A 26236-nucleotide genomic window follows, 5' to 3' on the forward strand; every position below is an offset into this window, starting at 1 on the left:
TATTCTAGTCGTTCGTATATCCACACCTTAGCCTTCAGAACCGTCTTCGTATTTCGGTTTCCTCGGGATACAGCATGATGCCAAACTTGCAAATGAGGTTAAGCGCGAACTTCTAAGGGCATCTGCATATCGCCAACTTCGAAAGAAGCTGCGGTTATATCAAAGATCACCTGATCCGTTTTGCAAGGTCTCCAGAGTACCTTTTCAGGCAAAAATGTGCTTGGCATGTACTTCCCCTCAAATCCGAACTTACAGGTTCCATGTATATCTCTGTACTCAGAGCGCAGAAAACCATTTCACGCTCAAACAAATTCCTTTATGAGTACACGAGTGGGTTGCTGTCTACTACAATGTATCTCAATACCCCGAAATCAATCGCGACGACAATAGCTTTCAATTCCATATCTAGCATCTTTGCGCCTCCAAATCCAAGCAATGGTTGTGGAAGTATACTACCACCATCACTATCGCCAGGAAGTCCTTCGGTGAACTTCACACTAGCCTCACCTCTTGGCGGTGGCGAACGAAGATACCTACTACACCTTCCTAAAAACTTCTCCCCTACGAATAGCAAGCCAAGTCCAATGATACTCGCATTCCACGGATTTGGACAACCGACCGCAAGTATAGAACAAGTGACACAATTCTCAGATCCAGAAATAAATGAAGATTACATCGCCGTATACCCCGAAGGCCTTAACGTTCGTTTCCAGCCTCTTTCCCCACCCCAAACCTAAAACAAGTCTCCGCCAACTAACTTCATCTAAGAACGTCTGGCTCGGCGACCCAGGGGCTCCAAACTCTACCGTCATCGACGACCGTCCATTCATATCTGATCTGCTTTCCACCCTCGAATCTATGCTCTGCGTCGACACTCGTCGAATCTATACCACCGGTTTATCCAACGGAGGAGGCTTATCCGGACTCCTCGCATGCTCTCCCGATTTATCCCAGCGAGTCGCCGCTTTTTCGGGCGTGTCTGCAGCGTATTACACGACGCAGAGTTTGGGGTATCCGCTGTTTGATGAAGTGGGGTGTAAGCCTGGAGGAATTTCGAGGAGGATTCCGTATTTGCATGTCCATGGAAGTAAGGATATGGTGATTGCGTATGATGGGAACAATTCGCAGTTTGATATTGACCAGAATAAGATTCCGGATCCGAATACGCTGCCAATATCTCAGTGGTTGAAAGATTGGGCTGGTAGAAATGGATGTTCATCAACCGGAAATTTGACAATTAGGCAATTCCTAGAGACGGGAGACGCTATGAATTCGACTTCGGTGTTGGAGAACGGAACGGTTGTGAAGTCGACGTGGACATGTGGAGGCTGGGCTGATGTAGTCGAAGGATACTATGTTGAGGGACTGGGCCATGGATGGCCGTCTACGGTTTCTTTAGATCCACGGCTGGAGGCATATAGATTAGGCTTGACGACTTGGAATGCAAGTAGTGTTCTTCTGGAGTGGTTTGCGCGATGGAGCTTACCAGAAGATTAGGGCACTGAAGTCCTATGTTTAGAGATGAAAGACTAGGAAATATATTTTATTCATCATTCCATTATTGCGCGCAAGGTCTGCGCGCAGTCAAGGCGTGTAGTCCGAAGGAAACGTACCGGGTATTAATCTCCATCTCATTATTTCAATCTGGCTCCGTCATCTCACCAAAATGCCAACAAGCCATTTCCATCTCATCCTCCTTCAAAAAGCGATAGCTTGAAATACCCTCTCCACCAATTGCCGCTCGCAGTTCCACCACCGCTTCATACAACCAATCATTATTCCTCGAGCTGACTAGCTTAATCTTGAAAGTCTTCAGCTTAGGAGCGTGAACGTTCCTGTCTTTAATATACTCCCCAATAATCCGAATCTTTTTATTACAATTCAACCCGACGGCCCATGGACAGTACTTCACGAAGTCGTCACGGAGAGTCAACTCCTGGATACCAGACGGAAGCACTTCTTCCAACCGGGCGGCGAAGTTAGGGAACCAGCCCAGAATCATAATCATTGGGACTTCAACTCGTCTGAGGTTCGCCATGTCTTTCAGTACTGTCATTGTGCCTTGAATGACGGGAAAGGAAAGCCCCTGCTCAAATATCTCCTTCTGAGAAGCTGATCCAGGGGCAAGGCCGAGAGAAATCTCAACTTCCTCTAGTGTGTTCAAGACACCATTGAGTACGGAGTTCAAGTTGTCGAGCTGGAGGACCGGAGAAGCGATTGGACGCCAAGGGACATGAATATTGAAAAGGAGCTCATAATCGTAGTGGAGAGATCTTAGATTCGGGGTCGCAGCTAACAGCTGGGCTAAAGTAGTTCGACTGATGTTACTGCGGAAGAGGTGTAACTTTGTCAGACTTTCGTTCCGGGGTGCTGCGGGCTGGTTCCAACGGAATTGCCAAGGCTCTGACATAGTCCATTCAAACGTCTTGACATTCGGGAGATAAAAGATCGGGCGGATTAGGTTAAGGTCCATATAAGATACAGAGTTCTCCGTGTCCAACTTTCGATCTCCAAGTATAACATGGCTGAGTTTTGGGAGAAGATGCCCCGCGCGCTTTAGGATCTGTGGTATGAAGAGGGAGTACATCAGGAAGCCATCTCCAAGTTCCAGCGTGGTCAGCTCCGTGAATCGAGTAAGCACTAAGATTGCTAGAGCGTCTTTGCTCCGTCCTCTCAACTGTGGCAATGACTTGTGCATCTCCTCATCTACGAATTGATAAAATCGATTCGATGCAAATATCATCTGGGCTTTCGAGAGAGCGGTGCAGCCTTCTAGACCCCAGAGATTGACCGTTGAGGTATTAGTTTCTTCTTGCCACGGATTGTATTTTGTCCAGCACGGATGGGTTCCTAAGAGCCTGAAAGTGGTAACATAGGAGGCGAGGTAGGGACGTTCAAGCAAAGTGCGGAGGAGAAATGCAAGGCGTCGAGCACACCATCGAGAGTTCTCGGCCTTGAACGTAATCTCGTGGTAGAGGTGCGGGATTATTTCTTGGTGGAGAGGCTTACACACTCGGAGAAGGGAATTAAATTCCTTTTTTGAGAGGTAATCGAGAATGAGAGGAAGTAAATCTAGTGGTATATCCGAGAATCGAGCCATGGCTGATATTTCCCAAGTGCTGTGTGAATAATGATAAAGCGGATGACACAAAGGCTATTATATTCTTTACAGATTCGCGTGGAGTGAAAGTAAGGTTGCGAATAGATCTTCCGATTCGAACACTAGTATCGATTTTGGGGTCGAAGAGAGATAAGGGGAAGGTGAGATACAAGGTGAGTGAATTTGAGTCGTCACATGCTTCAGCCACTGAGCTGTTGCCTTCCCTGGCAAGCTGAGCAAAGCGTTGTGCGCTCCCCTTTCTGGAAACTCTCTAGCCCCATGCAGATTGCGTTCAAATTAGGCTCACCCGAGTAGCCAAATCAGGTAATCGGGTTCGCCGAAAACCTCGTTTCCAACCGGAGTCTGCACGTCTCCTGGATAGGTACATATAGTGGATATCTGAGCAGCTCTGGTCCGAGATTCTTTTGAACTACAATCGAACGAGGTGAGCGGCATCGAGGTATATTTTGGCATGTGGTACATATGCAGGAGTACAGCCTCCGCGACCGGAAATACATAATCCCTGGCCCCAATAAAATCTCTACGGCACAGCAATTCCATAACACCTCTACAGGCGCCGATTGGCCAAAGCCGACTATCAGTCATATTGAGTGCATTGAACGCAAATGATTGAAACGTCGTCCGATCACGACTTAGTGGCGCATCTAAATCCAGACCCAGTATCTCGACCAGTTTTTCATCATTCGTCATTGTATTGCATGTTGGCGGAGGATTGCACGACCGTTTGACACCCTCCCTCATTCTAGCAATAGATTTAGCAGAGTAAGTATCATGTCCCGCCTGTCAATTCTCTTTGGAACGCGTCAGCCGTATTTGGATAAAGGCGCCCATGACATCATCAAGGATTCTGAGTTACACGGCCCGTCCGAAGTGCGTTTGAGTGGTGCTGGGTTTCAAGTCCTAGCGGGAGACCGTCTCGGAGACCATCTCGGCTGGCCCCGAGACAGTCGTTCCAAATAACCCCGATTAGGATATATAAGGCGGAATAGTGTAACCCCCTTGACAAGATCCTAGTGTTCCGACCTATGCCACTGGAGTAGCATAGGGTAAATCACCTTCGCCACTATAGACTTATTCTCGCATGTAGTCATAGGGTCCGTAAGTTGATAACTGGACCGTGAGAAAGACTGCCCCGCAGGCTGTCAAATTAAAACAGGTTACAGACTTGTTAGGCAGTCCAAGAAGATGTTGACTGGTCCGGAAAATGGCGGCTTCATCCATTCTCGCCCCTGCCGAGGGTTTAGGTTCGGCTACCTCGGACTTTAAGGAGGTTTCTGGGGGGTGGTGTTAAATTGGAAAGGAAACTGTGTTGGAGACATGTCCGCCTGGAGCGAGAGATGACAGAGCTTTGGTGGAAGGCGGAGCTCAAATTGCGCTATAATAGAGAAAAGTGGGTACCCAGTGATGCATGGCACTGGAATCTCGAAGGTTTCTAGTTATTCAATTCCAGTAAGGTCCAAATATCCCTGAAACTGTTTTGATAGGTAGGGTTGTCCGTAGGAAAGCCATGTCGAATCATAAGTTTCAATGTCGACAACCAGAGGTTTAGGCGTCTTCTCGCTAATGTAAGATGCTTCGTTCATTTACTAAGGTCTAACCAAGATCCATCAATTAATATGTCGTTGAGTAGATAACGGTATGCAATATCGGGCTTAGCTAAATCGCGCATATCGATGTTTATCTCGCAAATCAGTTCTTAAAGCTAGGGAGGCTTGAAGCTAGGGAGTACCCCAGAGAATCCCACTGAGACGGCAGGGGATAAAGCTTGCAGTACGAATCATGATGGTGGTGATACTCGTGAAGTGGGAGCGGGCATGGAACAGCGAGCTTTATACCCCCTTACCCATGAGGAAGGCCGGGCTATTCTGTCGAATAGTATATTCCAGTTTCCGAAGTCTAGGGGGGGGGAAGAAAGTAGTTCTATCAGGCGGTCGAACGTTATTTGGGTATCGGATGACTGTGTTTGTCTCGACATTGCAGTAAACTTCCTCCATTGATGAGAAGCGGGAGAGGGGTAACTCTCATAGTGGCTTTTCATGTATCCCCCAGTCGAATGAGCCGAGCATATTAAGAACTCCGTAAAGAAATTCAGTGGCATCGTTGTCACAGTCTGTAATCTCCAGATGATGTAGCGATGGTAGCTCCAAGTATAATAGAGCAGCAATACCCCAAAACGGCTCAAGCTTGTAGATCCATGGAGCCTTTGGTCGTGCCCGATACGCGGTTTCTCTGCAAATATTTGAAGGAAATTCTTGTATTACGCCATCGCAAGTTATGGCAGATAATATGGTCTAGTCTTATAATTTGAAAAAGCCAAGTAGAAGCGTTTTGACGTATTTTGGCACACATGGTATCGGAGAGGAGGGTAAAGAGGAATGAGTCGATTCGAGGAGCGTTCCGAGATCGAATACTAAGATCGGTATGGTGGTATAGGGGGAGGCAAGTAGTCGTGTACAGCATCTTCAAGACCAGGCAGAATGTGATCATGTCACGCTAGTCCGAATAAAAGAAACGATGTGCTCAATGAGCTCCGGAGACAGGTCGGAGAAGGAGATCATAATGGCGGACGCTGGCGGGCAAGAAGCTACAGAAGTCTTGCAACGGCAGAATTACTGAATGTTGGCGCTTGTCACAGATGACGGATAGGATTGTGACAGCCCAGCCTGTGCCGGGATTCACCGAGACCGCTGAGAGAATATATAATTATTTCCCAAAACAGATCTCATGTATCCTATCATACACAGGATGTGCTAACATGCGGTACTCTGATATTACTTGAAGGATACTCTGTAGCTGTAGGTCTGTCGTAGGGAGCGGGGGGGTGATCCACAGGTGTAGATGGATTGGGCTAGCGGCTTGGCATATCTGCTCTGAGCTCGAACTTCTACGCGGCTCATGTTGCCTTGAAGCTCAAGCTCAAGCTCGTAGTCAACACCAGGAAGCCGCCTTTACTCCCCCACGAAGCCGCCGAATCTCGCGCCCACCTCAACCACCCTAAGCCTTCTTCGCGCAGTCTCTAGCACCCTGCCATTACTCACTCTCCGCCAGCACACTCACCAATATGGTATGCACCCGCTTGAAGCCATCGGAGCTCAATTTGCTGACTGTTGTAGTTCATAGCGCGAAGTGAATATGGTATGTTCTCTTTATACTCAGAAATCGACTACTCTTTGCTGACTGCCGCCCGTTAGATCGTGGTATCAAGTATGCGGTCTAGCCACTACTCGCACAATCCCCTCAAGCTCACCTATTCGCAGCACCTTCTCCCCCGAAGGCCGCCTCTTCCAAGTCGAATACTCTCTAGAAGCCATCAAGCTCGGTTCAACAGCAATAGGCGTGCGTACTCTTTCATGCTCCACATCGCCAAACAGCCGGCTCGCAGTCCAGCAACACATAAGCTTACACAGAGCGTAGGTAGCTACGGGCGATGGCGTAATTCTGGGCGTCGAGAAGCGAGTAACATCCACCCTGCTCGAAACCAGCTCTGTCGAGAAGATCGTCGAGATTGACCGACACATTGGATGCGCCATGTCGGGTCTGCAGGCCGACGCCCGGAGTATGATCGAGCATGCCCGAGTAGAGTCGCAAAACCACGCCTTCAACTACAACGAGCCGCTGCGGGTTGAGAGCTGTACCCAGGCGATATGTGATCTGGCGCTGAGGTTTGGTGAGGGTGCGGAAGGAGAGGAGAGCATAATGTCAAGGCCGTTTGGTGTGGCGCTGTTGATTGCAGGATATGATGAAGACGGCCCAAGTCTGTATGTCCACATCCTCTCCCGTAAGCGTATTTTGTAAGCCTGACTTTATTGTATAGCTACCACGCTGAGCCCTCTGGTACCTTCTACCGCTACGACGCCAAAGCCATTGGCTCCGGCTCCGAAGGCGCTCAAGCCGAACTCCAGAACGAATTCCACAAGTCTCTAACTCTCCCTGAGGCCGAAGTCCTCGTTCTCAAGACGCTCAAGCAGGTCATGGAGGAGAAATTGGATAGCAAGAACGTGCAGTTAGCGAGCGTGACGAAGAACGATGGTTTCAAGATCTATACCGACGAACAGATGGAGCAGGTTGTAGGGAGACTACCTGCAAATTAGAAGCTGCGTGGGTTAAGTGCAAGCCAACCGGTATGGTAGATGAGCGACATGCGAAATGATGGGGTATCAAGCCACTTTTGGCATCCCATAGCCCGATGATACAAAATAGAGAATCTTCAATACCAATATCCGGACCCTCAACAGACTTGAAGAGTGTGCATTGCATAGCTAGCTTCAGCTATCACAAACATGATAACGGCTGAATTTCTCAATTTCTCAATGAACACACACCCACACCACACTTCGAGTTGAAGAAAGTCTATTCTGCATACTATACAGTCCTCAGCGGACGCATATTTTCAGTCGTCTATAGTACACTCCCATTCCCAAACCCCACTTCCCATTCCAGAGTATGCCACATCAGACCATACCGTGATATTTAGAACGGGTTATCTTCCGGCGGAATCTCTTTGACAAAGTAATCCCCGATAACCGGAATCTTCTGCATGATATCAATACGCACGCGCGGAACCTCGGAGAAGAAGAAGAGCGCAAAGATACCGGCTACGCCGCCGAATCCGCCTGCGAGGACGCCGCTGTGAGGGAGTTAGGATGCTGGATGGTACGTTCGATGGAGGGGAAGGGGAAGGAGTGGAATGGGGTGGGATATGGAGATGGGTAAACGTACTACTTCATGAGTGTCCGGGAGGTGATGCCGTGGTAATTCATCTGAGTTTTGTATCTGTGGGGAGGATATATATTAGCTGGGAGTCTGATGCGAATTCACACGGTTCTTCTACTCGTATGCGTTGGCGATATCCGGGCTTGCCTGTAGCTCCACATGGTGGCTTGTCGCTCCAACAATGCTGGCTGTGGGAGCTCTTTCTTTCCATCCTTTATTCCACGGATCCCTCCTCTACATCCTCTTCTCCATCCCTGTCTCCGCCATCTAACATCTAACAAAGAGCGGGAATACACGTACGCAGGACCGAAAGGACTCCGGTAAGCCTTATAATCCGATCGCACAGACTAAATTCTCGTTAGCTAATGTCCCACTCCAAGTCCCTCATCCCGCAGTCCGCTATTCCCAAACCCGGCTGAACGCTCCAATGGCTCCGGAGAAAGCTTACCCAAGCAGCGGGTGTCTTGCCCCTGGAAGCAGATGGGGTTTTGATCGTTTGCGACATGGTTGCGGTAGTATGCTGGGATGCCGTGGTGAATGAGGTTGGTGATGCTGGGACGCAGAAGTTGGAGGCTCGGGTGTTGGGACTTGGCGGGATGGCCATGGGTGGCGGGCCAATGGCAGGGCACGGGTGAAGCCGGGATTAGAATGGCATGGGGTGAGAGGTGGAAGTGGATGACGGTCTAAGAGTCTGGTTCCTTAGATATTTGTTCATGAGTGGATATTATGTTATCTTCCCCCAAACGTATCGAATTCTCTATCATCTTCTATCTAGGTATATGCATTTCCCCTCACTACCACGCTGTTTGAAGCATGGAATTTGCTCTTCGCTTCTTGAAAAGAAAACCATATTCAACATTCATATTCAACATTCATGGTATATTTTCTGTAACGGCATACGCTTTTTTAGTCTCCGCCTGGGCGCGAACATTAGGTAAAGAGAGTGTTCTAGAAACCATCGCTCTTGGAAGTGGTCGTCTTTCCCGTCAGAACACGACTTTTCTATACTTGATTCCCGCCTTCTTTCCTTGCCGCGTTCTTAGCGTCGACGGTTTCGCGCCACTGCTTTCCGTAAAGCGTAGTAATGTAGGTTACAATTGTGGCGACAACAATGAAAATGGAGGAAATAGTCGAGAACCAACCCACGCCAATCTTGCGGATAGCGGGGAGACAGACTGCGCTGCCTGCGGCGGCGAACATGTAGCGGACCATGTAGTTCCCGGCTATGGAGTAGAGGTTAGGAACTATGTCATGCAGATTGGTAATTATAGGGTAAAATAAGACCTACCAACCACCTCAGCACTCCTTTTCTGCATGACATCCAAGCAATAGGTGTTTAGGCAGGGAAAGCAGAACAGCTGCGCGACACCCTGAAGGAACATCATCACCACTAGGAGTGCAACACCACCTTTTCTCTTCTCCACACTCCAGCCGTAAATAATCATGCAAGCCGGAATGATGACGCCCATAAAGATGAGGCAGCTTCGGAGTCGGTCCTCAGCCACCCGTTGACCTCTGATCCGGATGTACTTCTTGACTATATGGTCGGCCCACCGGCCACCGAAGAAAGTGCCAAGGAGGTAACCACACCCGGGAGCGATGTAGAAGAGGCCAGATTGAAGTGGCGAGGTCAAGTTGAATCGTGGATTGAGAACGTAGCGAATGGGAGTTAGGAGAGAGTACATGTTCCACACTAAGGAAGATGATGCTAGTGCCTGTAATGAGGTCAGTACAAAATATGTCAAAGAAGTTGAGGGACATACAACTGTGAGAAGATTGGGGTAGCGGTAAAGTCGTATGACTCGGAATGGGTTGAGCCACTGCCACATCTTTCTAGCTTTGGTGGAACCAGAGAGTCCTTCCAATTCCTTAGAACGCTTGTAGTGAATAGTTTCTGGCTGTAGAAAGAAGACAAGCATCGTGGCAGTTCCCGCCAAGGCAGTCTGCAACCAGAATATGTCTCTCCATGATCGGAAGGTGACAATGATGCCTCCAATAAAGGGACCTGACATCTCTTAGCAATCCCTCTAAATATAGAGTGGGTAGGATAAGGCACCTAGAGCGGGGCCAATCAAGGTACCAGACTAGGAGATGGTCAGACCGTGCCTTTGAAATGGTCGGGAATTAGGGGGGGATTGAATACCATGAACCAGCCGAGCGCAGTTCCACGTTCAATCTAGCATGCAGTTAGCTTTGTAACTCTCGAAAAGAGCGGAGGGGTCCTCCTGTATGTTGACGAAAAAAAACTACGGGAGGCTTGTCAATATCAGGGGACACTTTCTCAACCTAGTAATATGCATCAAGGGCATTCTTGACTCCGGTAGTGTTCTATACAATGGTCCAACACGGAGAGTACTTACTGGTTTGTACATATCCCCGATGACGCTCGATCCGATGACTAGAAAAGCTGTGCCTTGGAAAGCTGTTAAGATTCGGAAGACGAAGAAGGATGCTAGATTCGGCGCTAAGGCTGTTCCAATAGAGAAGGCGAGGAACAGTGCCGCACTTCCTACCGAGACCTGACGATGGGAAGTTAGTTGAGCAGTTGATCCTACGGCCCGAACAATGTTTCATCTCCTTGGGGAATATAGCATGTGATGAATATATGTATTTGGGTAATTGCGTACCCATCTTCGTCCGTAAATAGTTCCAAATGGCCCATAGAAACATGGACTAAGACCCATGAACACCATGTAACATGCATTTGAGACATTGATAATGGAACCATCACAGTTATAAGTCGCCGCCACCTCGGGCACCGCTGATAGAACAGTGGTTGATGAGATAGGGGCAAGAAAGCTGCAGAAGGATAAGACAGCAGTGATAACTTTCTTTCTGCTTGGTGAGTACCGGTTGTAAACTTCGTCCTCATCACCGGTTACTACATATGGAACATCGGCCATACCATGGTGGCTAATGCTCGAGATCGTCGGCTCCAGCGGCGGCGATCGGTCTTCTCCAGGGACGATCGATGTGAATTGCTTCTCGGAATCATTGACTTGAGAGCTGTTGGGCTCTCGAGTTGAGGGGATGTGTGCCATGGTGGGGTAACATAAGCCTCAGTGAACTAGAATGCCAGACGAGAGAGTAGAGGAAGGTCAATATATGGGTTGAAGTCTTGTACTCAGACAAGACAATAAAAGTGGGTGTTGCGAGAGTCCTGGAAAGTGTATGCAGGAACGAGAAATATTGGAAGGAAAGTGAGTCAAGAGCCTTTCATGGCCAAAGATTTTAAGGTGGCAGAGTACCCGAATATCACATCTCTTCTGCGTTAGTGCATCATCATTTAAAGAGCTTAGTTGGTTGAGAGGTCTCTTTGCCGTCATACCCGGAACGCTTTTCCGGTGAGCAGTCGATTCCCCGCCTGATAAGGTGGTCTATCCGAATCTCGGAGTCGGGAATATCTTCGGAATAATGTCTGGCGGAATTGCTTTCGGAATGGTGCCGAAAGTTTTTAGTTGCATGATTGGTGAAAACCGCCGTCAAGTAAATTTGCTCGTGTGCAGCGAGAATAGTGATGATGTCGAAGCGAAGTTTCCGAGCCGCTAACCCACCCCTGTTCTGGGCCTGGATTCACATGCTGGTAACGACAACCGCCCGTGGACGGCAATAACGCGATGAGTCTCACTTCGAGCTGGTACTATGTCGCATAGTGATACGTTCAATGGAACGTGAACAAGGATAAAGAATATTTTTCGAACCTGTTGCAATAGTTCAGGGAACATCTCATCAATGTCTCTGTAGGGGAAGGTTCCATTGTATGTGCCATCATACAGTAGGTGCATGCTGACAACGCCTGATAGTGAGTTATGTACTCATGCCCCAAAGCCCGATATCCTTCCAACTCTTGAGAGTTATCCGTCTGAACGCCAAGTCTCAAAATCTCGAATCTTGCAAGAAATCTTACCTGCATAATGCATACCAAAACGCCGATCCATGCAACCATAGCCTGTCATATTGACTACAGCCTGCTTTTATATACTGAGCCTATCAAGGCTGAGTCGGTCTACGCTTCGTTGTCTTTTCACCATACCCAGCTTGTAAAACTTCTCTTCTCCAGTGGCGGTACGACCACCAATATACCACTTCTCTGATCCTATGACCTCGCGGAATCCTTCTGATGAGCTGTCCGAGCCTCTTCGATTTTTTCGCGAAGCACCAGGTATTGGGAATGCCTTTGCCGTGGGCGATGTCGATCGGTGGTAAGGAGCAGTGTGCTGCCGTGTTGGCTGAAACTGGCCAGTTGCTTGCACAGCTGCAGCCGTGGAGCCCGCCGAAGACGGCCCAGCCTTGGTTGTTATTGTGCGTGTTGCGGATGAGGAGGCATGGGATGTGGATTGAGAAGGCGATGTAGCGGCCTTCTGGATGGCCGACTGGGCACGAAACGCTGCAAGGAAATTCGAGAAGAAGGGCCGGTTGGTGGTCATGGTGTCTCTGGAAGGGCGTCGTCCGGACTGACCGCGTTTTCGGTCGCTGTGCATTAAAGTATGCGGGTCTCGATAGAGATTCTTTCTTGTGCGGTCGGTCGAGACGGGTACGGTGCCTACTCACACTCTTGCTCGAGGGTATAGTAGCTATCTATGAATCGAACTCATGTAGAACGGTTGCCTTGTGGTGATGTGCACGCGGTTCCCAAGGATGATGATGACCTTCGTTGGAGTGACGTAACCGTCGTTGACCTAGCTTTGGTGAAGGCACGATGCGGAGGTGGAGGGGATTTGGAAGGCTTTTCACTGTCCAACCTGGAACAACTTGCGGGGAAGATGGAGGCTTATGTGCACGACGCGGATGTGTGGAAGACGTCTGGCGTTGGACCTGCGCACAGCGAGTGAAAGGAAGAAGTCGGGACAGGGATCGCGCCTGATCTGAGAGCCGAACTCCTACCGACCGAGCTTGAACCGAGGCGCGGGAACAAGCCCAGGAGGCTGAGGCGTGCGGTTTTCCAACAACCGCGCTGCAATTTGTTTTTTGTATCACCTGAGATCAAATTCATCGTGCGAAATGCCTCGTCTTTTCCAACATGGTGGTGTGCGGAAAATGCACGATTCGCTCATGAATCCCGGGCCAACGCCGCCATGCAGCGAATCCATCGCCAAAACCCCTCAACCTGCCGGCTGCCAGCCAAACACGGGCGCAGAATTGGTAAGGCTATGAACGCCTCCTTCAGGCAGCGTGCAGGGCCCCGGACTGCCCTTCTCGCCTGATACCAACCGCCTGCGAAACAAGCAATGCAGAGGTGCTTTCTGTCAGCATTGTTGCATCGAAAGATCGCAATGAACCCTCCTCTCGGGGTTGCCTAGACTCCAAGTGTGCAGGTTACTTTGCATCATCTGATAACAAAACACTTCGTATCCATGTCAACAGTTTCAATGTTGATGCTGACTCTTGCGTTTGCTGCCTCAGTCAGCGTCGGGTCGGTCCGGAAATCTGGGGTCAAAATGCTTCCTTATACGGTTTGTAAAAGACCGATATGTTAGTATGTGGCAGATTGATAGTTAATAGTTCGCTCTTCAATTGGTCATTTCAATGTTTCTAGATATCCGGAGGATTTCACGGAAGGAATGTTCCTCTCAGGCCGTTCAAGAAGCACTTCGTTCTGCGGCCACGCGGCGTTTGGCTACCCTGCTAACGAGTGCTCCGCTTCATGTATTTATTTTGGAAATAATATGAACTCCTGCAAGAGCTGCTCATCTGAACTCTTGACCCAGCTTGAACTTCTATCACTTAGGGTAGTTACTTCTATTATCCTCAGACCAACTAACATCAAATCAAGGTCTAATTACCAGAAGCCAGACATAGCTCTTACAATAACCAATGGCTTCTCGTCCACCATCATTTCTGGAAGTTTTACCGGCTGTGAGGATAAGAACATGCAAATTATATCGTCCGCTAAGCCGTTTACTGGAGGTAACGTGAACACGGATCTAGTGTTTGGGCCTGACACAATATTGTTAGGACAAAAGTGTGACGTTGGTTTTCAAAGACCTATGAGGTGATCTGCATTTGCTGCGCTCTTTCTAGAGTCCTTGAGATACTCTGTGTTTGGGTACTGAGAAAGTGTCCGACGCTCGGATCGCCCGTGAATCTGATCCCGTTCCTCTAAATATTTATATTCTAGGGCCTATTAATAGCTGTTAGAGACTATCGGTAGCATAATATCTAAACCAAAGAAGAAACCTATCGCTTCGGCAAATGGCCTAGTCCTCTAGTTACAGAGAGCAAACTAGCGTCGAAAATATCACTCTAAAGATGTGTTCGGGGTTTCGCGGTATATATATATACACCCACGGATATCTTCAACACTGTCACAACCGTGCACGCGGGGGCGGCCAATTTTGGAACTAGCATGAACTGCATTAGATTCAATCGCAAAGATGGCCCGCATTCAGGAAACACACGCCTTTACTCATCAGATATTGATGTACTATCATGCTCTCGTAATTGCTTGATGACAGAAAAGAAGTAGTATAAAGCAGAATGCCCCCCATCTTTGAAGACAAGCTGCGGCTTCTTTCAAGTCCCCAGAAATGCCTCTCTAACTACCAGCCAAGATATTGCTCTTCCATTGAAGTGGGGAACCCTTCAAGGATGGAGCGGCACGCTGACCGTCTCCACGAAATTGTTCCGAAAAGCACCCCGATAATCCTTCCCAGCGCTTGCAGCACCCAATTCCACTTGTGGCCGGCCTTCGAGAGCATTAAGAAGAGGTGGCTTCATAATTTCGCAGGTTATATTGGAAAAAGAAATTTACTGTTCCACGTCAGTGGTCGTAGAGAAGGCAATGAGGCAATGAGGCAATGTTTCGGAGTCCGCAAATGACGGATGGCGAGAAAACGTTTGGGGTTGGGGCGGATACCTATCGAACACGGCGTAACCACGACTGATATGGACATACACCGGAAGAAACCCACAGCCGCCTCTCCAGTGGAGGGGTTATGCTTCCGCCGCAGCTCTCGTTCAAAGTGCGGCTCCTTGTTCCTAATTAAAGCGTGCCAAGCCCGCGGATGCTACTTTGGGGTCAAGAATGAAATATTCTTGTTTTCCAAGCACCATTCGGGCTTACTGTGTCTTAAAGCAGCGTCTCCGGTCCATCGCCTACTTTCATGGAACGGATAGAGATCGATTTTCAGGCCATCACCGCCAAGCTCCAAAATGCTCGTTCTTGCAACAACTCCCCAGAACCAGAGCAAAAGAAGAGGACCGTACGACGCTAATGTTATCCATTGGCTGCAATCAAAGCGCGCAATGTGTCCCATCATGCTAGTTTCCGTTCACCTTAGAGGCGTGAGGTTTCCACATCAATTTCCACATCACTCGCTATGCTACCAGGGGGCATACCCCAGGGAGAAGACTGCCTTCAGCTGCTATTCTATGCGCCATCTCGCTCACTTCTAGTTGCCGTAGGCCCACAGGGCGCCGGGGCTTCCCAAGCTTCGCCCCCGTTCATCTCCTATCGACTCGAATTCCCGTATCTGGAAACCTCTATCCTTGCTTTATATTGGAGAAGCCACTACGAGCGGAGAGGCCATGATATGAGTAAGCAAAGAATGCTTATCTAACGCAGAAGTTATGCACCGCCCTCGACTCGAGGAAAATAAGCTCATGGGGGACTCACCTTGTCACTCTGCGATTGGTAATGAATGCAGCTGTGGTGGGGGGAAGGACCCTTCCAGAAAAGGCATGTCTGCCGTGGAGAATGCAGGGCCTCGTAAAGGGCATAGTGGCTCGAGATTGGCGTCCGAGTGTTTGCACACCATTCGATGGGGACATATCCATGGGGGCAGTGGGTTGCTTAGTACAGACGGCGAATGTCTGCAACCTCGTTTGCGCACAGACGAGCTCGTGATGGCGGTCTTCGCTTTTTAGAGGTTCTTGGTAATACTTATATCAATCGTTTGACCAGCTGGCCTTGCACCGAAAGGATTAAAGCATCAAGTTGGTCTCGTTTGGTACTTGATCTTAACTAGGGTTGCAATCTGCTCCCCACTATCACAGGTTCCTTCAGCTGACGCCCCTTCCGCATTTGGACATGTCACCCCTCCAGATCGGTTCGAGGCTACTTACCTTATATCTGCTCGCATCACTCGTCGTTGCAGACATTATTCCATCTGTATGGCAGCCTTACGATGTAGTAACATATTTTTGTCAACGGTGGTATCACCAATGTGAGTGGTCTTGACTGACTAACGTAGGATATGGTAGCTAATCGGCTCTAGCGGTGGTCAAAAACCGCACGCTCTACATTCACGGCGGAATCCAGACTTTCAACACCCCAAACCATGAGCCAGACTGGACAAACAACACCCTAGGATACAGTAAGTCCACCTTTGCTTCGTATACGCGTCGCGCTGACGAATTTACAGACCAGTTCCTCCTTCAAGTGGATCTCAAGACATCATGGGATTGGCAGGGGAACCTTTCTACCATTGCTTTGGAAGAGGCACCTAATCCGAAGACCGGAACCAGCGTTCGTCACTCCATCCGAGGCACGATGTATCAAGGGCCCTCGAATGATTCTATGGTCTACACTTACGGTGGCACCCAGTTTAGGGGAAACGAGTCCTTCCCCAACAAAGACGCAAACTACTACTCCGCCAAGTACTTGGACCAATATTCTCTCTGGTCCTTCGACAACAACACCCAGATTTGGGACCAGTACGATATCAAGCAGTCATGGACACCAAGCTATGGCGCAGCTGCTGAGGCCCCTGATCAAGGTTTGGCTTTTTACCTTAACGGAAGAATGGATAACGGTACCTCATCGAGCACTTTATACGATGGTGATGTCCAAACAACTTTGGATGGAATCATTGTCATCGATATGGTGCAGCACACTTCCCGAAACGCATCAACTGAAGGGATTAAGAACTATCAACCACGTGTGGGTGGGGGTATGCAATATGTTCCCGGAGTTGGTGAAAACGGTGTTCTTGTTGCTTTTAGCGGCCAGGTGTTCGACGGAAAGAAGGTTACAACCTCCCAGGACAAAGGCCGATTGGTAAGTCTTCATTCCAGAGCTCATGCGTCCCTTATCGCTAACTATGACAGCTGGGTCTTGATACGGTCGATGTCTTTGACATAGCTTCGTACTTGGAAAATCCTTCGAAAAACGGTACCTGGTACTCCCAAGCTACATCTGGAGAAATCCCTCCTCCTCGCTTAGACTTCTGCACTATCATCGTGTCGGCGCCGGATAATTCGTCTCATAATATGTAAGTTCCCTACATTTGCTGCAGCTTTCTTCCTAACGGCGACCTAGATACTTGTATGGAGGTCAAGATCCTACTGCCTCGAACGGAACAATCTACTACGACGACATTTATGTCCTTTCTCTCCCTTCATTTACCTGGATCCTTTATTTTAGTGGCAAGACTCCACGCTGGGGTCATACCTGCCATCACGTCGGTCAACGGCAAATGCTGACTGTCGGTGGGCACGATCAAAACCCAAACTCTTGTGATTGGGAAAAGAAGAGTGTGGCGATATTAGATCTTCCTTCCATAAGGTGGGGAAGCATCTACCATGCAAACGACGATCCATACGTCCTCAGCGACAATATCATCGCTAAAATCGGTGGGACGCCAAAGGGAAATGCCACCCTTAAAACCCCTGAAAAGGGATGGGCAAGCGAGAAACTTGGCCAAATCATTAGCACAAACAGAATCTATTCTAATGACCCGGTAAACAACACTGTCACTCCCGACCCTGGGAGCTCTGGCTTTGATTCCAAGACCAAGGTCGCTACAATTGTCGGTACTTCAATTGCGGGAGTTGTTCTTATTGCATGCATCTGCTTCCTCACATGGATGTACAGACGTCACCGCAATATTTCCAGGTTTTCATCTCGAGGCTCCAGCCCCCTTGTGGAAATAGATGATAAACCCAGGTTCGAGCTTTCCCCAGATGGGAAGCGGCTTTACGAAGCCGTAGGAACGGAATGCCGGTATGAGCTCCCTAATAACGCCTTGCTGGCGGAGGCAGATAGAGGTAATGCGGTGACTTACGCAGTAGAGCTGCCGACAACGAATTTTCAAGACGAAGGTAGATGGGGAGTGCCTATTATTAGGGTGCCTACTCCTGCACTTTTGGGAAGATCAAATATAAGAAGTTCCTCGGTAGATTCGGACCCGGAAACACCTAACAAGAAGACGACGGTCGTGAAATGGGTCTAATGATTTGCGAAGTATTGCCTTAGCTGGCATTTAGGATGTCTAGTATAGTCTCACAGCAGTTTAGTTGTATGATTTACACTTCCTATACATCAGTCATGTGATTGCACGACTTTGAAAAGCCCTCGCATCGATTAAAATTTCTTTCAATTGCACACTTCTCTCGCTCCTTGATTCCAAATCTAGATTCGTTCGCGATCCCTATTTCCAAAGAACTTACTGCTCTGATTCGGCGATTCTAGTCACCAAGTCTGTCCCAAGATGTCGAACCAAGCATATCACCTCATCATCCTGTTCGTCCTCCCCTGAATCCATGCTCCTCTCCTTGCATCTGTACCTGCAGATACGACACATCTTCGATGCATTTCGATTTTCCTAATCTCCTAGGACAACACGAACCTCCGAACGTCTCGGTCAACAAAAATGGTTTGGAGGGTCGCATGTTTCATGTCTCAGGGACCTCCTCATTTACCGACCCCAACGGCTTGGCATGATGGGATGCGTATTTTTAGAGACTTGGTGATCGTATCTGTCGGCATTGAACAAAGCGCCTTGATCGGGGGCTGTCAGCAAGATGTCACATTATCTCAATTTCCAAGCAGCTTTTGCGGCGGGATAGCGTGGATTAAGTAAGGGGTACGGGGTTGAGGAGATTGGGGTCGGAGGGCTGGGGTGGCGGTGTTGAGTGAAGACCGAGCGAGACTGAGACAACCCGAAAAATGAAGTAGATAAAAATAGAAGCGGCTCTTTGGGAAGTTTGTGTGATCTTGTCTTGTGGAATCTGACAAAGGTGGAGAGAGGATGAAGTTTTGTGGAGTGCCACGTGCATGGTTGATGGACTTTCTGGATCGGGTTTAGTGCACGGTAGTGATAGGACATTATTGGGAGCCCTGGACCACATCTCGTTTGCCTATGTCTACGATATTATGTTCCGATGCCCCAAATACAATTACGCATATTAGTCTTTACGATGGTTTGCATACTCTATTCCTTTTTCTTTGCTGTTTAGCATCGAGAAACTGACGCACCGGAAAACATTATCGCTCCCTCCGGGACTCCACTGAGTGAGAGGTGCTATCAACAGCTGGGTCATCTACTTCGACTTCTAATCCACTCACGACCACCCGCAGACGACACGAAGGTCGTTCTTCTATGAACCTAGTTTCAATGTTCAACTAGTACAGGGAGGAAACGGTGGGTGAGGCCCATGTCTCAATCCGCGAGTCCTAACATTCTAGAGAACGAATACCAGATATTCCGCTGTCCATAGAAATTCCACATTTTAAAATCTGCTTTTGTAAATGTACTGGCGCGTGCAATATTGAGGTCTTCTTTTTGGTCAGAGAGGATCTGCGGGATGTTATGATACATGAGATTTCATTCTGATGTTAGCTTTTCACTTCCTTCCCTTCATGTGCATGTAAATACTCGAAGATAGCGTATAGGGACTCGAAGGTTCCTTCGTGCCAGAGGGGTCGTAATGTAGCTTGTCAAGTTTTCGGGATCATCCCTCACTCTTCTGACATAGGATAGCTTTGTGTCTACCAGAATAGAGTGGATTAGACACACGCATGAACGTCACTTATATGCTCTATCTTAGCTCTTGAACGTCAAATAACGTTTCTACCTAACTGAATATACCTAGCGGGCGTATGTAGAGATTGGCCATCCGTTGTACCTTCCACAATCTAGGAATAACCCCGCATACGCACCAGCTTTCTGGTGCGTCGTCATTCGTTCCTACTACAGAGGTACCGCTTTCCCTTGTCAATAAATCCAGGCTCGACGTTGCATATAAATTCCTCATTCTGTGCTGAAAGGCTCTTTTTCCTCTCCCATCCACCTTCTTGACTTTGACCTACCCACTCTAATTGGACTTAATCCGGCCACCTATTCTGGCTCCCTTTCCACTTTCCTAAGATTCCCTAGCATCCTGGTATCATGCGGTTCTTGGCGACAATGCTCAGCTCGGCAGCAGCCCTCTCGACAGTTAACGCAGCACTCCTTGGTTTCTGTTACAGCGCATTCTTCCATGATGAAACGCCTAAACACCAGGTTGATTTCGAATATGAGTTCAACGCTGCCAAACAACTCCCCAATACCAATGGCCAATTCAGCAGCGCTCGGCTCTATAGCATGGTTCAGTGGAGTACGACAGATGGTATTATTGAAGCCATTCCCGCAGCTATCAACACCCAGACTACTTTGTTCCTGGGTATATGGGCATCCGCCGGAGACCAAGCTTTTGCGTACCAGATAGCCGCGCTCCAGGGTGCAATTCAACAATATGGCACCGCATTCACAGACCTTGTCGTCGCTATCGCAGTGGGCAGCGAAGACCTCTACCGCCTCACGCCCATCGCTATTGGGAACAATGACGGACCTGGAGCCTCTCCAGACACGCTTGTCAGCTATATCCAGCAGACCCGTGCCGCAATTCGGAACACTGCCCTTGCAGGAAAGCCAGTTGGCCATGTCGACACTTGGACAGCCTATGTCAACACTTCCAACAAACCTGTCATCGAAGCTGTCGATTTCATTGGCGTCGATACGTACCCGTACTTTCAGAAGACGATGATGAACAGCGTAGGAAACTCTAACCAGACATTCTACGACGCATACGATGCCACTGTCAAGGCTGCTATGGGAAAGCCAGTATGGGTAAGCGAAACTGGCTGGCCGGTGTCAGGTCCTCAGATGAACCTAGCAGTTGCCAGTGTGGAAAACGCGCAAATCTACTGGCAGGACGTCACTTGCAGCCTGATTAGTAAGGGGATCAATCTATACTACTACACCCTCCAAGATGCGCAATATGGATCTCCTGCTGTGAGTTTTGGCATTAAACCTGCAGGTAAGTATTTTGCCCTTGCCTTCAAAGGGTTGATCTCTTTCGTGCTGACTCTTCCAGTAGGTGATCTCCAAAATTTGCAGCCATTGTTCGACCTGTCGTGCCTTAATTCCCCTGTAAGCTTTTTCTTCCCATTTCTACTCTTGTCCACTCTTTCGCCTCTTTTCCTCTTACTACTATACAACATTTCAATCGTCTCGCTCATTGTCTCTTCTATCTTGCCGGCTCCTAAACACTGCGGTCCCTGTGATCACATACCATGGCACCTCGCCTCAGTCAGGGTGGGGAGGCCCGCAGCTTGGGTTGAGGGGGCTAATAGACCTACGAAGACACCTTCAGCATGTACGAGCAGCGTTATGGACACGCCAATGAGTACAGATTCATTGATTTCGGGTACTAGTAATTGAATCTTTAACGAACCCAGCTGGTATAGCAGTTTCAACTGACTTGCATAGGCACTCTGTTCGTTACTGACAGCATCGCAACATCCCTACCCGCCATCATTCCGGAACCAACATTCTCATTCGAATCGATATCGACACCCTCCAATTCCCTAGTTCCAACAATACCCACTGTCACAGTAGAACTAAGGCCTACACTATTCGATTCCGGAATACCTGTACCCCCGTTGCCGCCTACACCAACTTTGTCTGAAATGCCTCCCCCGACCGTCACTGCAGTTCCCACCGATCTCTCGGGACCTAACCAAGCGCCTAGCCTCATCGTTCCAATTGACAAGATCAACCCTGACAAAGTCGTTGGAAACAATTATGTTGCTCGCATCTCTCCCAGAGAATCCACGCTTTTCAACTTTGATATCCCTCCTGAACATTCCGGCAAGACTTGCAACGTGATCTTCATTCTGCCCAAAGATACAAAAGAATGGTGGTCTGGTTATCGCATGTGGGCTCCGGGAGGCATTAGTGTTTTCCAGCTTCAGAACCCAGCTCAGGATACGACGAGCGCTAACAAAGTCGGCAACGTCAAACTGATCGGTACCATCAATCAACTGAATCTGGGCTCTGGGAAAGTAATTCGCAGTGCACCATGCGAGGCTGGAAAGAAGGTGGGATATCAGGTGGACTCAGTTGGAGGACTGGACCTGCAATACTTCCAGACGAAAGAGCCTGCAATAGGACTCTGGGTGACTGTTTCATGAGAGGAATTTGGGTTAATGTGAATGTTAATGGCAATGGTGTGATGGTAGTAGAATATGGTTGTATTGGTATGTCTCGAAAAGGATAAGCTCATGTCTCTGAACCTAATGTAATGTCTTTCTGAAGGGCGTTTCGTTCTGATGATGTCCTTCGTATGAGGATTGATCTGAGAATTATGTGCTCCTTTCGACCTCTCCTACTTCCCTCAATGCCCATGGTTCAAACCCATTCTTATCATTATCGTACCATGCAGCTAGCGATATCATTCTTCTTCACATCCCCCGTCGCCTATGAAGAGAAAGCCATCATCAAAATCTAGCTCGCTCAAATCCAACACCTCCATCTCCGTTTCCAACTCACTCTTCACCTCTATTTCCAACTTTCTCTCCAAATCTCTCTTCCCTGATTCCTCCTCCAAAACCATCTCCTGTATAGCGTTAGTAATAACAACACCACCCACCGCTCTCATATCTTGCATATGTATCAGCGGTAAATAGCCCCGCCGTTCTAGAAAGTTTTCTATGAGCGCTACGCCGGTTCCACACCCTCGTTGGTTTATCTCTTGGATAATTCTGAATGTAAGGCAAGGGTGAGTATCACTTACCCACCGAGAAATCGCAAGAGTGACTTCGGCGGGAGTGTAGCGGCGTATTTGGGGGATGAGTTGGAGTAGGAGAGGGTTTGTAGTTTTGGCTTGGGTTCGGGACATGGGTGATATGAGAACAGAAAAAAGCTATGAAGACGTGTAAGCAATTCGAAGAATGCTGATATGATTTCCTTGCAGGATATAGTTCATTCGGGAATGGGCATTATATGAATGGCTTGCAAACGAAGCTTGGTGAATCCCGGTTCAAATGCCAACAGCTCTTTCTCTCCACTTGTAAGGAGTCACACATTTGTTGTGAAGAGAGCCACTATTGAATTCCTAAGCGGCAGGTTGTAGTTTTCGATTTGATTGTAAGCTGGAATTCGGCGGTTGGGACTCATGTTAGTTAATATGTCGATATCGATCCTATGCAAGCCAGGTTTCATAGTCAGCATGCGCTTCTAATGAGTTAGCGTTACTATATAGAGAATATACGACCTTAATATTTCTAGTTATCGTAAATCAATCAGTATTCAGGGTCTGATTTGCTATCAACTGCAATTCAGTAATCAGCAGGAAACCAGCTGCAAGATAATAGGATACCAAGCTATATCAGGGCGGGACATTAGAATAGGAGCAATCTGCAGCTTCCCTATTGCCTATAAGGTAAGCTTCGTTCCGTACATGCATGTCTCTTATACCCCACCTAGCTTCCACCTCCGTGCCGTCCCTAACCTGACTCTCAATCCAAATTCGCAATCCACATCAAACCCACTATCCCACCTCCGTGAAAAATCCAGCTAAAAATCCACACACTCTCAGGTCACGCAATTATTTTGGTCAACGCGGTGCTTCCTTGCTTGATGAAAGTGTGATTGTGTTAGTGGCATGGCCGGTAGTCGTGGACATGAGTTGCGGCGTGCGCTTATGGAAGTAAAAGCAAAGGGCTTGACAGTTCGTACTAGTACCTTTCGCGACGTGGTGGCGTTCGTGTCAAGTGCATGGAACAGAGCGTGCGGGCAGTGATTGTAGCTGAGCTGAAGTGACCGCTGTCAAGCCTGAATCCAACAGTGTCTACCTCCTACTCTTGAAGCTACTGTGAGAAGTCCTGCTGATAGTACCAAGAAATACAGCATAGTATTGCCTAGTGAGGAACAATACTAGGGTAGAGCTCATCCGTTAAACTACTTGCTGGAATAAGATAGAAGTCGAATGCAATGCAAATTTCCTTCCTAAATTACTCTCTACGTTAGAAGAGAAAGATAGGGTAATATCGAAAATTGTGTGGCAGTGACGAAAATACTTAGACCTACTAGGTGTGATTTGGCGGTACTCGTTGAGCTTTTTGAATCTGACTACATGTTCGAGCAGAATGAACGAAAAGAACTAGCCAGTTCAAGTCCAGCAAAAAAGTATACAACGTCCTCGTGCGCTCACCCCCCAGCCGGCACTACCTTTTCAAGTTAGGTATTCATTTCGTCAAGACACCTCTTCCACCTGAGCCACTCGCAGACTACAATACATGAAAGCCACTGGCTCGATTGTTTCGCGTGCCCTAGTAGAGTGTCGCTCTACTTCTTGGCCATGCCAACCAGAGGCGTGAGAAACACCAATCCATGAGAAGTGTATTGGCATGTTGTTGTCGTATTGCTTGGTGGTCATGCCTGGGCTCTGCTATCTGAAGCTGAATCCGAAGCTATGGAGGAAGTAGGAGGAAGTAGGAGGAGAAGTCGAGGCGGTAATTGTAGTCGGACGGGAAAGCCTTTATCCTAGCTTGAGTTTGCAAATATAAGACTGTTAGTATGCATTAGGATACAATAATGGGCATTATGCTGGGGAGAGTTTGTTGCCGCCTGCGTACTAAAGAACACCAAAGAAGTGTGCAAACTAGTTGAATTTTCAGCACTACTGTGCAAGGCTATAATATATGTAAACTCTAGGTGGGTAGGAGGCTTCATTGAAACAGTACGTGTCCTACACAGAACAGATATTGCGGACAAGCCCCCTAGCTTGCAAGTGAATTCTTCTTAATTTTTTTACTTCACAACGTAAAGGTTGATCTTATAGAATAGCTGGCGGGTGCTTGCGCGGAACCATTGCGGAAGATGTTAATATGAACCCATCGTTGATCGTCACCACTGCTGCATATTGGCAAATGTATGCAGAAAACAACAGTATCTGATGTACTAGAGGCCTGCATCCATTTAGGTCCCTCTTGAATTCTCTCAAATTATTCAAGGGACTGGATCTTTTAGAATAGTGTTGAGTAGGTTCCCCCCAACATACATCTCAGTATTCCTTAAATGGACAGCCCTTGTCTGCACTGGTTGACTTCGTCTTTTCCTTCACAATATTCCACGTAAGATCCATCAACCTCTCTCCTAACGCATCGTCATTGGCCAAATCACTCCCCTTCTCCACAATCGCCGGCGGGCAGATATACAAGCCGCTCTTGTCTACCACAGTCGCCGCAAACATGGTGCTCACCGCGCCTTCAAATTGCGTTTTCTTGAACGGTGCAAGTCCAACGCTCATCGCGTACCCTCCGAGCGGATACGGTTCGTGGATATGCTCGGTCGATTGCCGCGTCTCTACGAAGCCTGGATGCGTTGCGTTTGCCAGGATATTGGGATGTTGGGAAGTGAGGTGACGGGCCAGATATTTCGAGTACAAGATACTTGCCAGCTTCGACCGGGCGTATTGTCCCATAGGTCCAGAATCCATGTTCAATTCCTCAACGCTCTCAAACTTGGTCCCCTTCGGCGCTGACTGATGCACATTACTTGCCAAATTCACAATCCGGACTCGATCCCCCTTCTTTGCCGTCTCCTTCAATAAAGGCAACAAATGGCTCGTGAGGACCACATGGCCTATATGGTTGATTGCCATATGGAGATCCACCCCATTCTTCGCCAACTGTGCAGTCATAATTCCTCTCGCTGCGTTGTTGATCAAAATGTCGAACCGATCAGTCTTTTCAGCAATCTTGAAAGCAGTCTTGCCGGCCTGTTCCCAATCAGATAAATCGCACTGCATCCACTCGACTTTGTTTGCGGCAGTATCGCCCATGTCGCTCTTGATTGCGGAAATAGCATCGGAGGCGATATCGGACGATTGAGAGATTATGAAAAGTTTAGAAATGTTGTGAGCGAGAAGGGTGTGTGTGCAGCCATAACCCATGCCCTCAGATCCTCCGGTTACAACGGCGACTTTGCCGGAGAGATCAGGCACAGATCTGAGAGAGAATTGGGAGTCCTTGGGCGCGAGTTCATGACCTGGGACTATTTTTCCGAGGTTCTCGGCGATGGCGGTTCGGACAGCTTGCATGTTCGCGCGTTGGAAAATGATACTTCAAGATCGAATATGAAATATAAGGAGAAGTGAATGCTCTACCCGTGGATATAGGAATGAAGGCTAATAAATGGGCGCTGCTCTCCGTCTTTGGTCGGTCCCTGATGCTTAGCTTGGTTGTTATTCTCGATCTTCTCGCCATAATGACGTCTTGAGTCCATATTCCATGATCTAATAGTGGCGTCCTTAATATCAAAATACATGTGCCTAGGCACATGATGCCGTGCCATGATGACGCGTTGACTTTACGTCGCGAAAGGAGGTCTGGCTTAGCGCGACGCTGAGAGGAGC

At 48.3% G+C, this 26236-nt stretch overlaps 11 protein-coding genes across 11 annotated transcripts; 4 read left to right on the plus strand and 7 right to left on the minus strand.

The window, feature by feature from the left end:
• Window positions 1–74: 74 nt before the first annotated feature.
• On the plus strand, window positions 75–1497 carry BDR25DRAFT_329616 (alpha/beta-hydrolase; the record flags this gene model as incomplete). The annotated part of the gene is made up of 3 exons (XM_033692465.1): window positions 75–97; window positions 410–701; window positions 769–1497. 3 exons carry the CDS (start codon window positions 75–77, stop codon window positions 1495–1497), a joined length of 1044 nt encoding a protein of 347 aa, XP_033540503.1.
• A 71-nt stretch (window positions 1498–1568) lies between these two features.
• BDR25DRAFT_107674 (uncharacterized protein) lies at window positions 1569–3238 on the minus strand. Its single transcript, XM_033683525.1, has one exon. The coding sequence runs from the start codon at window positions 3098–3100 to the stop codon at window positions 1640–1642; it is 1461 nt and encodes a 486-aa protein (XP_033540504.1). The 5' UTR covers window positions 3101–3238; the 3' UTR covers window positions 1569–1639.
• Window positions 3239–6037: 2799 nt separating this feature from the next.
• On the plus strand, window positions 6038–7320 carry BDR25DRAFT_307688 (N-terminal nucleophile aminohydrolase). Its single transcript, XM_033690884.1, has 6 exons — window positions 6038–6185; window positions 6235–6256; window positions 6313–6325; window positions 6379–6457; window positions 6536–6879; window positions 6936–7320. The coding sequence occupies exons 1-6, from the start codon at window positions 6183–6185 to the stop codon at window positions 7210–7212; spliced, it is 738 nt and encodes a 245-aa protein (XP_033540505.1). The 5' UTR covers window positions 6038–6182; the 3' UTR covers window positions 7213–7320.
• A 134-nt stretch (window positions 7321–7454) lies between these two features.
• Window positions 7455–8400, minus strand: BDR25DRAFT_307689 (uncharacterized protein). The gene is made up of 4 exons (XM_033690885.1): window positions 8283–8400; window positions 8135–8181; window positions 7841–7894; window positions 7455–7748 (listed from the first exon to the last, which is right to left on the minus strand). Exons 1-4 carry the CDS (start codon window positions 8337–8339, stop codon window positions 7592–7594), a joined length of 315 nt encoding a protein of 104 aa, XP_033540506.1. The 5' UTR covers window positions 8340–8400; the 3' UTR covers window positions 7455–7591.
• A 172-nt stretch (window positions 8401–8572) lies between these two features.
• On the minus strand, window positions 8573–11066 carry BDR25DRAFT_307690 (MFS general substrate transporter). Its single transcript, XM_033690886.1, has 7 exons — window positions 10462–11066; window positions 10195–10353; window positions 9978–10010; window positions 9891–9918; window positions 9598–9839; window positions 9123–9549; window positions 8573–9057 (listed from the first exon to the last, which is right to left on the minus strand). Exons 1-7 carry the CDS (start codon window positions 10873–10875, stop codon window positions 8837–8839), a joined length of 1524 nt encoding a protein of 507 aa, XP_033540507.1. The 5' UTR covers window positions 10876–11066; the 3' UTR covers window positions 8573–8836.
• A 742-nt stretch (window positions 11067–11808) lies between these two features.
• Window positions 11809–12261, minus strand: BDR25DRAFT_245134 (uncharacterized protein; the record flags this gene model as incomplete). Its single annotated transcript, XM_033685877.1, has 1 exon — window positions 11809–12261. One exon carries the CDS (start codon window positions 12259–12261, stop codon window positions 11809–11811), a length of 453 nt encoding a protein of 150 aa, XP_033540508.1.
• Window positions 12262–15863: 3602 nt separating this feature from the next.
• Window positions 15864–18006, plus strand: BDR25DRAFT_383545 (uncharacterized protein; the record flags this gene model as incomplete). The annotated part of the gene is made up of 5 exons (XM_033697829.1): window positions 15864–15999; window positions 16051–16149; window positions 16198–16832; window positions 16883–17046; window positions 17094–18006. 5 exons carry the CDS (start codon window positions 15864–15866, stop codon window positions 18004–18006), a joined length of 1947 nt encoding a protein of 648 aa, XP_033540509.1.
• Window positions 18007–18316: 310 nt separating this feature from the next.
• Window positions 18317–19935, minus strand: BDR25DRAFT_397103 (uncharacterized protein; the record flags this gene model as incomplete). Its single annotated transcript, XM_033698480.1, has 12 exons — window positions 18317–18566; window positions 18644–18784; window positions 18844–18893; window positions 18973–19022; window positions 19060–19161; window positions 19197–19214; window positions 19247–19353; window positions 19404–19489; window positions 19519–19584; window positions 19636–19722; window positions 19759–19861; window positions 19915–19935. The coding sequence occupies 12 exons, from the start codon at window positions 19933–19935 to the stop codon at window positions 18468–18470; spliced, it is 930 nt and encodes a 309-aa protein (XP_033540510.1). The 3' UTR covers window positions 18317–18467.
• Window positions 19936–19944: 9 nt separating this feature from the next.
• BDR25DRAFT_245146 (glycoside hydrolase) lies at window positions 19945–22010 on the plus strand (the record flags this gene model as incomplete). Its single annotated transcript, XM_033685878.1, has 3 exons — window positions 19945–20854; window positions 20912–20967; window positions 21591–22010. 3 exons carry the CDS (start codon window positions 19945–19947, stop codon window positions 22008–22010), a joined length of 1386 nt encoding a protein of 461 aa, XP_033540511.1.
• A 171-nt stretch (window positions 22011–22181) lies between these two features.
• Window positions 22182–24256, minus strand: BDR25DRAFT_362656 (uncharacterized protein; the record flags this gene model as incomplete). Its single annotated transcript, XM_033696603.1, has 14 exons — window positions 22182–22261; window positions 22285–22435; window positions 22469–22580; window positions 22613–22785; window positions 22839–22874; window positions 22903–23052; window positions 23090–23102; window positions 23151–23201; window positions 23312–23394; window positions 23422–23643; window positions 23680–23754; window positions 23843–23949; window positions 23982–24018; window positions 24083–24256. The coding sequence occupies 14 exons, from the start codon at window positions 24254–24256 to the stop codon at window positions 22182–22184; spliced, it is 1464 nt and encodes a 487-aa protein (XP_033540512.1).
• Window positions 24257–24883: 627 nt separating this feature from the next.
• On the minus strand, window positions 24884–25921 carry BDR25DRAFT_383547 (retinol dehydrogenase 12; the record flags this gene model as incomplete). The annotated part of the gene is made up of 1 exon (XM_033697830.1): window positions 24884–25921. One exon carries the CDS (start codon window positions 25919–25921, stop codon window positions 24884–24886), a length of 1038 nt encoding a protein of 345 aa, XP_033540513.1.
• Between the last annotated feature and the right edge of the window lie 315 nt (window positions 25922–26236).

The sequence above is a fragment of the Lindgomyces ingoldianus genome (assembly GCF_010093535.1).
Source record: "Lindgomyces ingoldianus strain ATCC 200398 unplaced genomic scaffold BDR25scaffold_57, whole genome shotgun sequence".
Lineage (NCBI taxonomy): Eukaryota > Fungi > Ascomycota > Dothideomycetes > Pleosporales > Lindgomycetaceae > Lindgomyces > Lindgomyces ingoldianus.

Bases quoted from the DNA above. Each gene is read 5' to 3' on its own strand.
- BDR25DRAFT_107674 (XM_033683525.1), bottom strand. From the start codon at position 3,100: ATGGCTCGATTCTCGGATATACCACTAGATTTACTTCCTCTCATTCTC.
- BDR25DRAFT_307688 (XM_033690884.1), top strand. The intron at 6,458-6,535 runs GTGCGTACTCTT...CACAGAGCGTAG, and splicing joins TCGGTTCAACAGCAATAGGC to GTAGCTACGGGCGATGGCGT. The intron at 6,880-6,935 runs GTATGTCCACAT...TTTATTGTATAG, and splicing joins GATGAAGACGGCCCAAGTCT to CTACCACGCTGAGCCCTCTG.
- BDR25DRAFT_307689 (XM_033690885.1), bottom strand. From the start codon at position 8,339: ATGTCGCAAACGATCAAAACCCCATCTGCTTCCAGGGGCAAGACACCC. The intron at 8,182-8,282 runs GTAAGCTTTCTC...ACGAGAATTTAG, and splicing joins GCAAGACACCCGCTGCTTGG to TCTGTGCGATCGGATTATAA. The intron at 7,895-8,134 runs GTACGTGTATTC...TCCTCCCCACAG, and splicing joins CGGAGTCCTTTCGGTCCTGC to ATACAAAACTCAGATGAATT.
- BDR25DRAFT_307690 (XM_033690886.1), bottom strand. From the start codon at position 10,875: ATGGCACACATCCCCTCAACTCGAGAGCCCAACAGCTCTCAAGTCAAT. The intron at 9,919-9,977 runs GTATTCAATCCC...ACCATCTCCTAG, and splicing joins CTGCGCTCGGCTGGTTCATG to TCTGGTACCTTGATTGGCCC. The intron at 9,840-9,890 runs GTGCCTTATCCT...AAGAGATGTCAG, and splicing joins CTTGATTGGCCCCGCTCTAG to GTCCCTTTATTGGAGGCATC.